This window comes from Platichthys flesus, chromosome 7, assembly GCF_949316205.1.
Source record: "Platichthys flesus chromosome 7, fPlaFle2.1, whole genome shotgun sequence".
NCBI classification, from domain to species: Eukaryota; Metazoa; Chordata; class Actinopteri; order Pleuronectiformes; family Pleuronectidae; genus Platichthys; species Platichthys flesus.
In genome coordinates this window covers 15688733-15701247 of record NC_084951.1, presented here as the reverse complement: position 1 = coordinate 15701247, position 12515 = coordinate 15688733, and the positions used below count along the sequence as shown (strand labels likewise).

The window sequence follows — 12515 nt, the reverse complement described above, 5'->3', positions numbered from 1 at the left end:
TCATTGAAAAAAACTAATGAATCATGGTGAATCAACATACACGATCATACAAAGTAGCTGTTATGGATGTTTGCTTTTTTTTCACTTTGTAAGACTGACATCTAGTGGCTTAACATGGAAAAAGCGACCCCTGCATGTAAATCCGAGTTTTAGCTAATTTCTAATGCGTCTCAGGAGGTGAGAGGCGGCTTCCTGTTTACGTCAGCGCCACCCAGCCAATGAGAGGCCGCCTTTTCTCCCAGCCGCTCAGCCCGTGATGCTGAAGAATGTCAATGTGGAGCTGTGTCTTCCCTCTGCTGTTATCATCTTGTTTTAGAGACTCACAATAATGTCGACGTCAACACGAAACAACACAACGGATCCACGTGGGCGGCACATGACGATGTGATTGACAGGTACGGTCTGCAGTAAGGGTACTCGATCTTTTTTTTTTTCTCTCGCGCTGCTTGAGGAGTTGAACACATATCCAGCTCACAAATGTTCGATCCCCCGGCGAAGGTAAAACACACACAGACAAACACACACACACACACGCACCTACACACACACATGTAGATGTTATGCATGCATGTATATTCGTGAAGCAGTGCTGGATGGGAACAGACACACAGCTGCGGTTGTCTATTAGAGACAATAGATTTTATAGATCCCGGATTCCACATGGCCTGCAGGTTTCGCTGTCACAGCACTCGTTGCCATGTGTTTCTGGTTTGAACGGATGTAAAAGCCTCCATTGCGGTGAGTGAGTGTGTGTGTGTGTGTCACCGTTCTTATTTATAATTATGGTTAGTGGAGGAGCTTTCTCTATCTCACTCACACACACGCACCGAGAGCTGCGTTTAGACCATAACAATCCGTTAATCGCTCCCGTCTGTGTCGGATCTCATCGCTGGGGTCTTTACCCTAGATCCGTTAGCGACAGTATGAAAACAGTCACTAGATGGATAGATGGATACTTCATTATTCCCAATAGGAAATATGGGCAGCCAGTGGCAAACAAAACTGTCCAACACAGCAACATATGAACATTAAATGAGTCGAGAAGAATCTTGCTGCAGTGAGATGAAAGTACGACACTAGAACTATACTACAAAGCTGTCACTGTAAAGAAAGACACAAGTAACTTGAAGCCAGATATGCATAAAACATAGAACGTAGTGCATTAGACTAACATAGCCTGTAGAATTATGGTAAAGCAGATGTAAGTCCATTCAGAAAAAAAAGTGAAAATACAAGTCTAGGGATATGAACAATATAAAACCAAACAAAGATAAACACAGTATAGGCAGTAATGGTGACACCTAGGATTCAGGTGTGCTATTACAGGTTTGTTTTAAGTGTATTTAAATGGTTCAGTGTGTAAAAGTTAGTGACATCTCGTGGTGAAGTTGCATATTGCAGCTGAACACCCCTTAGTTCACCCTCCCCTTCCAAACATGAGAGAAAAAACCTGTGGTAGCCTTCACTAATGCCCTGAATTAGGCCATCTGTGCCATATATACCATGTGGGCCACTTCCGGGTCACATCCATGTGCAGCACATGTTTGCCAAAAAAAAAAAAGGGCCACATATATTTTGGGTCCACCTTTGCGATTTAACAGTGCCACATCACTGTCCACAGATTCAGAGGCAGCTGCTGCATGTGAAATTCAGTGCATTCAAAAATGTTTTTAGGGCAAATGTCAAACAGTCCATTTTGTCATTGTGTTGATACAAAAAACTGTATTCAGACCCAGAATGTGTTTGAAAATGTATGATTGAAACTGTGCTGCATCGTTTCATTTCTATAATGCATATGTTGAAAACAATTTAAACATGCAGATATTGGAGGTAGTTGCTATTTTTGACCCAATCATTTGCAAAGTTATATTTTGTAATTTTAGAAAATCTTTTCATGATTACTAAACACAATACTGTACATGCAATTCTCAAAACTGCTCACTTTATATGGTAGATGTAATACAACGAAATGTGTACATGCAACTGATCCTAGTGTGTGTGTGTGCGTTTGTGTTGTAGGTCTATGTAGACAACTGGGACATCGCAGTGCTGGAGAGTTGAGTGTTAGCATGAAGGGCCCCAGCTCCAGATGGGCCTTCTCCCTGGGCTTCCTGGTGGGAGCCTGCAGCTTCTACTTCTTCCTTCACCAGGTGTGGTTTGAGAGGAGCTACCCTGTGCTGTCGGAGGCTCAGGAGAAAGGCACAACAGTCGGGGAGACACCAACCACCTGGAGGAAAGAGGGAGCCACTCTCTTCGGCCTGCTCCACCCTCAACATGCAGGTGCTTCACACATCACTGCATCAAAACGGTTGCAAAAATATTTGTACATCCACGGCAAAAAAAAAATCTGTATGCAGCACTGATATTGGTCAGTTGTGTTGGTTATTGGAACTTGACGCATGGCAGAAATCTACAGAAAGCACAAAACCACTATATACACTGTGCCAGACTGTTACTCTGCCTTTGTAGTTATCTTAATGATTAAATATCCACCAGATTCACTTTAATTCCTGTTGAACATCGACCAGTACACAAGTTTAGCGTTAGCATGTAGCAAGTTCTACATCCACTACTACTGGACAATAAATACGGATTCAGTAAATTCGTATATATTTTGTTTGATTTTAATCTAGAAAGATGGCAAGAATTTTTTTTTAAATCAGGTGTAATGTTACTCTTCAAATGATCATCCAAGTGTCTTGCACACATCTTATTAATTGAACACTTATCATATTTGTCCATACCAGAGTCCACATTTCAGTGTTGCTATTAGGAATGAAAATATCAGATCAATGCATCCCTAACTAATAGATGACATCATGATAGGAATCGATGTGCAGATAGGGTGTATGTTATCTGGTTTGGAATTAGCCATAGCAAAAGATGGATTGTAATGTGGGTCAACAAATCTTCAGAAAATCCATGATGAGCATCTCTGCAGACCTACACAGAGAGGGGCATTGTGGGTAACTGTAGGTTGCAGATTCAGGTGCAGGTTCCGTCATGCACACATCTAAAATCTTAATGTTGCATCAGATCTGTGTAGAATCAGGAAGTCGCTTGGTTGATTCCAATCAAAGGCAAACGTTAAGTACGACACACGACTATAAAAGAAACTCAAGTAAACGGATTTGCAAACTCGCAGACATATAATTTGAAATATATAAATCAGCTTTGCAGGGATAATAACTTATAGTCCCGCTTTCTTTTTTTTTTAGATGAAGACACCAGGGTGGCAGATGTGTTGTACCAGAAGATCCGTATTCTCTGTTGGGTGATGACAGGGCCGTATAACTTGCAGAGCAGGGCTCACCATGTCAGGGCCACCTGGAGTCGCCACTGCAACATGGTGGTGTTCATGAGCTCTGTGAAGGACACCGACTTTCCCACTGTGGGACTGGGCACTAAGGAGGGCCGTGACCAGCTCTACTGGAAAACTATCCGAGCCTTCCATTATGTGTACGAGCACCATGCGGATGAAGCGGACTGGTTCTTAAAAGCGGACGATGACACCTATGTGGTGATGGACAACCTGCGCTGGACTCTGTCCAACCACACCCCCGAGCAGCCCATTTATTTTGGTAAACGCTTCAAGCCTTACACCAAGCAAGGCTACATGAGCGGAGGAGCAGGTTATGTGCTCAGTAAAGAGGCCCTCCGGAGATTCGTGGAAGGCTTTCGGACCAAGGTGTGCACACACACCACCCCTGTAGAAGACCTGGCACTCGGGCAGTGTTTGGAGAAGATGGGCGTCGTGGCTGGCGACTCCAGAGATACTTTGCACCGAGAAACTTTTCATCCATTTGTGCCAGAGCACCATATAACTGGCAAGTTCTCCAAGAGCTTCTGGTACTGGAGCTATTGTTACTATCCAATAGTTGAGGCAAGTCCTTTATCCTTCCCTTCATTGGTAAATTTGGGCATCAAAATGGTACTCCAGAGTGAATAGGAACAAATTATATAAGCAAAATAAAAATGTATATATTACATGAGCTCAAAGTCGTAGAGAGCGTACATTGTTTACCATACTGTGTAACTGCAACATTTGCATTTTGGTGCAAAGGGGCACCATAAAAGAAGACTCAAAGAGGTTTATGGGTAATTCCTCCATCAGACAGACTGGGAGTTAGTCTTATTAAAAGGGGGCATGCGAGGTTAGGAAGGAAAGCCACTGAGGGACCTGGTGAGGAGAAAATCCTTTAATATCATTAGCGATCACCTACATTTACAGGTAGAGAAATATTCTTTTAATTTTGAAATTCACAGTCTGGACCTACTGAAAGTGATTCATACACTGTTTTATCTTGCTGTTCGATGAATCAAACTAAATATTGGTTTTGCTGTCAATCCGTCATCAGGGTGACGGGAGCTGAATGAATATGCGAGTACCTGGCACATTTGAATTCTGGATCTGACCTCTGCCTACAATGATTGAATTGGAATAGGAATGAGTTCATTTTAAAGTACGCGAATGCAGCAGAGACAGTGTCCCGGTAACAAAAGGGAAAATTGGTCAATTTGTAGCTGAAGATGCAACTAATTTATTGTGCTTTGCAATTGTAATGAGTCGGGTCCATTACTGATCTCGTCAGATGCTGCCTGTCAGTGTATGGAGCTGCTTTGTCTCCGGTGTGTGAAAGGAAAACAATTTTACTTCTAATACTAGAGTTATTGTGTTTTTATCACACTGTCAGTATATGTTAATTTATAAGAAGGATTAAGGCGGAATTGTCATTATTATGAACAAAAGCTAATTATCAACCTCAGACAAATGTTCCTTTTGAGCCAGGCCTGACATTCTCATCTTTACATTGTGTTTGAGCTTCCACTGTTTTAAAATTTTAAGAGCCATTGTGTTGAAGCCTAAACCATAATGAACATGGGCACTGTAGTTATTCTTAAGTCCATGTCACACTCTTCTGCTGTTTTTAAAATATTCACCAGTGCACACGATGTGTTTTTAATCCACCACAGAAAATAGTCCCAGACAAAATCAGAATTTACCCGTGTGTTCGTTACCTCTTGATAAAATAATCACTGTCTAAATGGGGAAGATTACTTTGCCTTCCCTCATAAATGAAACTGTAGATTTGTTAAATTGTTCTAAAGCCCTGGTGGAAGGAAGAGGCGGGACGTGTTTGTTTAAGTCTTTTCCTGGGGATTTGTAGAATGATCCCGGCCTAATCCTTTAAACAATTGGCAGCAGAAATTTTTCATGATTAAATCACCCCGTGTATATTACAATTACTGTATAAATGGAATGTGCGGTCTCTGAACTGTCAGTATATTCATCTAATTAAAAACGCGAATGAGGATTATATTTTTAATATGGACAAAAACAAATGACCAAGGCCAGTAATGCATTGTTCCCATGAACACAAAGTCCATATAGCCATGAAACTTTTGACATCTGACTGCAGTGTGATAACTTATGGAGGCTCACTTTTTTTAAAGTTTAAATGAAAGTATTTCCCCAATTTTGCCTCTATATTTAATATATATATATATATATATAAATCCATCACAACATTCTATGTATAGAATTTCTGATTTAAATTCACACGGGGTTTAAACAAAAACATTGCTGTAAACTACTTAGGTATAACTTTTATACAAAGTCCCTCTGTTTTCAGAAGCTCAAACAATTGGACAGATTATTTTTAGTACTTAGACAGAAATTGTTTGCAGTCAATCTTAACTATAGAATATTTTCCAGGCCTTTACTGCAGCCACCTTTGGTTGTTATGGATCTTTCTGGCTTGTTTCACCTTAACAAAGTGAAATATGTGCCCAGTTGGGTTGTAGATCGAGGACATCCTATTTATTTTCCTTAAGAAGCATTAGGTCGTCAACATTATCCATCATGCTTCAATACCACATTATATATTTATATTCTGTTCCCAGGGTTTGTAAATGCAAATTCTACTCTTGGAATCAACTCCAGCCTTTTTTTGTAACGCCTCAAGTTGATCATAAATTTTCAATGAAAATGGAGGAACTATTTAAATTATTTTAACGCTTGATTTTTGTTACACTGTTTTTTTTAATTAAAAAGTCACATCCTGATGGCCTTTGTCTCAAATCCATTGTGGTAGACTGTAGAAGTAAAAATATACAAATGGTCTCTGCCAAAATGTTTCAAGCTAAAATGCGTATGAATTTGTATTTAGCATGTTTCCTTATGTCTGTGTTCTGTGCTTTGTTCTTCCTCAGGGTCCACAGTGCTGCTCGGACCTGGCAGTATCGTTCCATTATGTGGAAGCAGAGCTGATGTACGCACTGGAGTATTACACCTACCACCTGAGAGCGTACGGCTACAGGCCGCGCTATCAGCCGTCGCTTCGCCGGGGTCTCAGCCTCGCTGCCCTCGCACAGCCCGCTGTGACGGCCGGATTTAAAGGAGCTCACAAGGTGACAGATGGAAGGATTCACACGACTGCCGCCTTTTCTGACGGTGGCAACCAAACCAGAGGGAAGATGGAGTCGGAAGAAGGGAGGAGAGACCCTGTGAACTCACACCTCACTGAGAACAGGACGGCACTCGCACACGACAGAAGACACTGATCCTGTGTTTAACTCTGAAGTGTCTGATTGAATCCAGAGACTCCTGTTTCTGCTTTGACTCAGTGATGTGGCTGATAGAAGTCGTGACGGCTTCCACGACTGTGCCAGAGAGTGTATCACCACAGCCAGTGTGACACTGTAAGCCCTTGGCACAGTCTTATTCGGTGGCAGCTGCAAATGGCTCAGCTATTTTCAAAGAAGATAAACACTCTGTTTAGCTTAATTAAACCTGACATGTTTGAGTTTCGACACGACACAGTCATTGATGTGTGCTGGGGGCGATGCAGGATATTTTCATCTGTTTCATGTGTGGGCCAGTAACAGTGACGGATGTCTGTAATAATTTTATTTCATTTGTTTTAATTTCATTAATTGTTTTAAAGATTCTGTTAACTGACAACAGCAGCGACAGCCTTCTATGAACATTTTGCTTTTCTAATGTTAAATCTGATATTCTGGTGTTTACTGTTCAGTTGTTCAAGTTTGATTAACAAATTATTTTTAAAAAGAAGTTTGTTTGATTTTTACTTTTTAAATTTTATTTTGTATTTCCTTTTGAGTCCTCCGGGAACCGACAGTCAGCAGTGATGTTTGTTTTGAACTGTGCTGTTTTTACTTTTTTTTTTTTTTCTTTTCCCTGCAGTGTGCACCTGAAACCCTGTTTGAGAACCCTGCAGCCTCTGATGAACACAGTATTATACAAAACTCCATATATTTCCTCTTGTCAAGTCATTTTATGCAACATAGAAGTGACAGACAGCAGCGGATGGGATTGAATGTGACTGCCTGCACTTGAGCCACGATTTAAAGGATCAACCAAATCGCTGCAGAAAAATGCAACCATGATTCACATGAATAAATTCTGTATAAAAAAAATCTTTATTTTTGAAATTTGAGGAAACAGGATGACATGATACAGAAATTGCCACAGTTCATATCTGATTGTTTGTTTTCCAGGTAAATCAAATATAATCGGTGTAGTTTATGGTCATTCTCATGAGACAGCCGAAAGTTTTACACGTGGGAATCATGTTGGTTTTGTCATTTTCATCAGACACTTGATTTATTGTTTGTTTGTCGTCGTCGATGACTGTTTCAGTGTCTACAGCCCCTGAAGAAACCTGCAACAAAACACATGCACATGTATCAGTGATATGCAATAATACAATATAATGGGTTAAAATCAATGATTTAATGTGAAGTCAAACTAAGGCTAAACACCCTTTTACATTTGAGTTACAAGTGTTCATTTTCTGTTCTGCATACAGAAGATATAAAGACATGTTGTGAGTCAGCAGCCCTTAAAACAGGACATTAAAACCTGAACAGCAGGAATAATTTGTTATCCTTTATCACTCAGATTTAGTGTGAAGTAAATTTTTATAAGTAGTGGAGAAATAATGTTCTATCCATTGATTGGAAAGGGAGAGACACCCACCTCAGTCTGCACTTGTTCAGAAAGATGCCTCTCCTCTCTTGGTTCTCTCTCCTCAGGCCATTATCTGTGAGAGAAGACATGATACAATTATCCCATACACTGCGTGAGACAAACCTGAAATCCCATAAAAGCTATAACAAGTTGATTGTAGATATTTGACTCCTGAAAACTCACTCACCAGGCTCTGAGTTCCTCCTCCCCATAAGACCAACAAATATGTCATGCATTTCTCCTATCAAGAAGAATGAGATCCATTGAATTGTGTTTTTCCAATCACTTTAAAGAAAAATATATCACTGATATGATTAATAAAAGTCAAAAGTCTTACTTTTTTGGGGAGACTCTACAATGTTGGCATCTGATAAAAATTAAAAAGGACAACACGCTTGACAAACAGAAGTTGAAGGAGCATTTGAGAAAAACATAATCAAATAATGACACAGGCTCTTGAATATTTCTCTCTCCAGATTTGATCATTAACACAATGCTATTTTTTGCTATTACTAATGAATTTTATCACTGGTCGTCCGTTGGAAAGAAGACTCACCCGTATCTCTTCTGCCCATCAGTCCCACAAAGCTGTCATAATCCAAATCGCTATACCTCTTCATAATGTTCCGCTTAAGGTTCTCTAAACCTGCAGTCTGGTGAAAAAAAAACACAAAAACATTATTTACTGTTGAATATATATTCTCAATGTGTTTTTGGTCATTACGCACGAAGACACCTACATCTGAAGTTGATCGGCTCGATCCAGTTTCTTCGCATCTGGACTGGCTGTGCCGAAGTTTCAGGATGAAGAACAGAGTCACCAGCAGCAAACCTCTCCTCATTTTCTCAGCACCACCTATACGCGAGGAGATTTAGGTTATTCCCGTTTGAGTAGATGTTTTTTTCACGAGTAAATACATCGCATTTTCATCAAGGAACCAGTTGTGCCTGTTGCGCACAGTTCGCTGCGTAATGGATGCGTAAAAGCGCATTAAGAGGTATGGTTACAACGATATAGTTAATAATTGCTCATGCTTTCCCTTTGCAGAAAGTCAAACCTTAAATCCAAACTTAAACAAATATAATAATGTGTAAATGTTTTTACTTTAAGCAATAAGAGGTGCATTTTTCTTCATCCTTACCTGATTTCTGTCGAGCAGGTGATTTTGTCAAAGAGTGAGCTGCGGTGCGCCCTGGTGCAGAGTGGAGAGGGTTCGGATAGATCCTGCAGTGAGATCCGGAGCGTCCAGGCTTTGGGGTAATAAGCAAACGCTGGGTACCTGCGTAACGCCAATCAGCAACTGGTGAGTAGGAGGGGTGTCAGGTCTTATATCACGTTGGGCTGAAGTCCACGTAGCCTAATTATTGATGGTCATGATGCTGCTGCGAGCTGAGAGACTCCCCCCAACTGAACACGCACGCGCACACACCGTGATTAAAAAAGAAATTCGTCTGGGCAACGTCACCAGAACATGCATGTTGTTGGACTCCTTTCCATCTGGGGTTTTTGTATGGATGTGCCAAAAAAAAAGAGGCATCCCCCCCAACATAACAATTTTAATAGAAGTTTCACTGTTTGAGTTGGAAACTGAACTAAAGTACATCAGTATCATTCATCCATCTCTCTGCCATCACATGCTCCTAGGTGCCTTTCCGCTCCACTGTCCAGTTGACATAATCACTGACAAGATAATAATCTTTTTAGGAAGTCATTATATAAAACAGCTGCCCCTCCATGTCAGTACAGAGGACGGTGATGTATTTGACTAGACAGGCTCCACAGATGGGATTGCAGTTGACTGGTGGACGCATTCATACACAAAATATGAAACAAAACCAAAGATATATCCACCTACAGAACATCTGAGCAGATTAAGGTTCCTGAATGAAAGACAAAATTCCTTTTCCCTTCATTTCACTCAAAGTAAATGTAAATTTGAAAATACAATATCTAAATTCAAGTGCACTGCTTTTAACGTGGCGTGTTTTAAAATAAACTAATTTCAGTTAATCTTTCAGCTGAGACCACAAGTGAAGCAGTAAACACAGAATTTATCAACACAACCACTGAACAGGCAGACGGATGTGCTGAGTGGTCACGACTGAAATCCAGACGTGCTGCTGGGACAGACAGATCTTCATATCAGTTTTGACACGATGAGTAACACAGAGTTCTGAGGATCACTCAAAGTCGTTTTCATGGCAGCTAGGTTCCCCGTTAAGCTGCTCTGACAGATGGTGAAGATGAAATGTCTGTCTCACACGCACCAGTAGAAGCAGCAGTATGTGATGGAGCTGCTCTGGACCTGTTGTAAAGGCATCATTTCTACTAAATTATACATCGGCTGGGGAAAAACATTCAGTGTTCATGTAAATGAATGTGTGTGAAAAAGTACTTCCCTTGCATCATCAGAAGCTAAAAAACAACAAAAATGTAACCCTCATACCAAACCCATCGTTTGTTTATTGCAATTACACGAGCAATTTACTCTGATGCTTGTGCACACGTTACGAACGCGAACAAGCATGAATATTTCAGCAAAGCAAAGTTTGAGATCATAGCTGTGAGGCAGGCAGCAGGGACGACTGCACATAGCTGTGGTCTCTGGAGACTGAGGCCTGATGGGCGAAGGTACAACACCAACAACAAAGCAGCAGGCAAAACTCCACAAAAAGTTAATGCCACCATGTTTTAGTAATGACCTCCCGTTTCCATGTTTGTGCCGTTCCTGTATAGTGTGTGTGTGTGTGTGTGTGTGTGTGTGTGTGTGTGTGGGGGTGGGGGGGGGTGGGGGGGTGGGGGGGTGGGTGGGAGATCTGACAGAAGTGGCGGGGGAAGTCGTTAATTGCATTTTTACATTATTAATAATGTTTTTTTGGACCAACAGTGATCACAGGGAAAGAGAGCCAGGGGTTGTTTATTCATGACATGACAGGGCACGGGAAGCCTCTCATTTAACTGGATATTGGGCCAGGTGGGCTGCAGGGGAGGACGGACGTCCTGCTATACATCACAGGTAGTCACACGCCCTGCGGACCCCGGGACACCGTGACATGCACCCTCCTCTGTTGCAATTTCAATGTCATTCATTCCCGGCACTTGACGCACTTCAGTAAACGGCTGCAGTCCCCACAAGTCATGAGCTCCCTCCGCGCTTCAGACAGTCGAGAGGGTGATTGGACAGTATCGCCCTGACATTCCAACAGAAACGTTAATGGTCGGCTCGGTAACAGCAGGTAGCTCCTGGTGGCTATAGGTGGACCAGTGTGAAAGAAGACTAAAGTAAAAGGACAAAGCTCAGCTTCATGCCGAGTTCACTTGATTTGAATAGGTATGCGTCTGTGCACGACAGACTTATGTCAGATTGAGGTCTCACACTTATCAATATGACTATCGAGTCAATTGGAAAACATTCAGATCATCTTTTGTAAGTGAATAAATGTTTGTCTGAAGTTAATCTATAGCGTCTGGGTTAGGGTTCTCCCTTTCAGATGTTTGCCCTATTTTCTCTGCATTGACTTATTGAATGAACAGGCTGAAAGGATTGAAATAACCTTGCTGTGGCTCATATATTAACAGAGAAAATATTAATAAAAGATGTTTGAAGGCCAAATCAACCGCGTAGGCCTGAAAACAAACTGGCCCTTCACTTTGCTGTGGGGTCCCTGTAATGACATGAGCAGACCCATTCATTCTTCTATAGTGGTGGAGGAGAGCAGCAGATGGAGCCTGGAGTACAGTCCCACTGTTATTCCTCTCCGGTCCCTCTAATGGAGCTGCCAATCATCCATCTGTGCAGGCTTTCATGGCCTGAGAGGGCGAAGATAAAGAAAGATGCACCCTGGAGTTAAGAGGAGACAGTGACGCCACAGCCCTCATACGGGAGAGGTGTTATGAAAGGACGAGCGACCCTGGGAAGACGGAAGCAGCGCCCGGGGGCGAGAGAGCGAGATCGAAAAGATGTGCCACAATTTTGCAGGACGTGGATCTAGCCATATTTGCGCACACGCAGGCTTGGCTGGACGCACGGCTCGAATTATCTCTGGCCAGCAAGTCCAAAGGTAGTTCCGTCTGTGTCAACATGATGAAAGCAGTCCCTCACACACCCGGTGGCCGTTCCTGCTGTTTGCTGTTGCTTGTGGCGACTAAATCTAGACGCCGATGCACACACCTGTCAATAATTGAGTTAACAGGCTCTAATCTAATCGGGGGGGGGGGGGGGGGGGGGGGGGGTGAAGACGACTTAGAGTCGTCTTCAACTTCGCCTCGGGGCATGCAAAATGACTTTGATGAATGCATTTTTTTTTCTTCATTCCATCTACTCCTCCCTGATCTCTGACTGGTGGGGTCCTGCAGTGTCACTTCCATCTAAATGTTAATTTGAAGGCTGTTTCTTTGAGACTGGCACGGATGCTGATTCGCTGTGAAGGTCTATCTGCATCGGTCGTCACCGGGTATGAGAAACCGTGAGCTGTGGAGTTGCCAAAACAAACGACAATGTCTCTTTCTCCCCCCTTACTT

The 12515-nt window shown here is 42.1% G+C and overlaps 2 protein-coding genes across 3 annotated transcripts; one reads left to right on the top strand and one right to left on the bottom strand.

Annotated features, from left to right (window-relative positions):
* The first annotated feature begins 248 nt into the window (after positions 1–248).
* On the top strand, positions 249–7551 carry c1galt1la (core 1 synthase, glycoprotein-N-acetylgalactosamine 3-beta-galactosyltransferase 1, like a). Of its 2 annotated transcripts, none has more exons than XM_062391279.1 (4): positions 249–395; positions 2020–2280; positions 3219–3883; positions 6214–7551. In XM_062391279.1, the coding sequence occupies exons 2-4, from the start codon at positions 2070–2072 to the stop codon at positions 6562–6564; spliced, it is 1227 nt and encodes a 408-aa protein (XP_062247263.1). In that variant the 5' UTR covers positions 249–395; positions 2020–2069; the 3' UTR covers positions 6565–7551. The 2 variants fall into 2 exon arrangements, with proteins under 2 accessions (XP_062247263.1, XP_062247265.1); XM_062391281.1 differs by having other exon boundaries at positions 253–498.
* On the bottom strand, positions 7550–9230 carry tac3a (tachykinin precursor 3a). Its single transcript, XM_062391282.1, has 7 exons — positions 9136–9230; positions 8734–8849; positions 8550–8646; positions 8331–8360; positions 8181–8234; positions 8003–8066; positions 7550–7685 (listed from the first exon to the last, which is right to left on the bottom strand). The coding sequence occupies exons 2-7, from the start codon at positions 8833–8835 to the stop codon at positions 7667–7669; spliced, it is 366 nt and encodes a 121-aa protein (XP_062247266.1). The 5' UTR covers positions 8836–8849; positions 9136–9230; the 3' UTR covers positions 7550–7666.
* Positions 9231–12515: the final 3285 nt, after the last annotated feature.

What these genes read in the sequence shown, in the direction of transcription:
- tac3a (XM_062391282.1), bottom strand. Translation starts at nt 8,835, where the DNA reads ATGAGGAGAGGTTTGCTGCTGGTGACTCTGTTCTTCATCCTGAAACTT. An exon ending in CGAGCCGATCAACTTCAGAT is followed by an intron (nt 8,647 to 8,733) that starts GTAGGTGTCTTC and finishes TTTTTTCACCAG; the next exon opens with ACTGCAGGTTTAGAGAACCT. An exon ending in GAGGAGGAACTCAGAGCCTG is followed by an intron (nt 8,067 to 8,180) that starts GTGAGTGAGTTT and finishes CTTCTCTCACAG; the next exon opens with ATAATGGCCTGAGGAGAGAG.
- c1galt1la (XM_062391279.1), top strand. Translation starts at nt 2,070, where the DNA reads ATGAAGGGCCCCAGCTCCAGATGGGCCTTCTCCCTGGGCTTCCTGGTG. An exon ending in GCTCCACCCTCAACATGCAG is followed by an intron (nt 2,281 to 3,218) that starts GTGCTTCACACA and finishes TTTTTTTTTTAG; the next exon opens with ATGAAGACACCAGGGTGGCA. An exon ending in GTTACTATCCAATAGTTGAG is followed by an intron (nt 3,884 to 6,213) that starts GCAAGTCCTTTA and finishes GTTCTTCCTCAG; the next exon opens with GGTCCACAGTGCTGCTCGGA.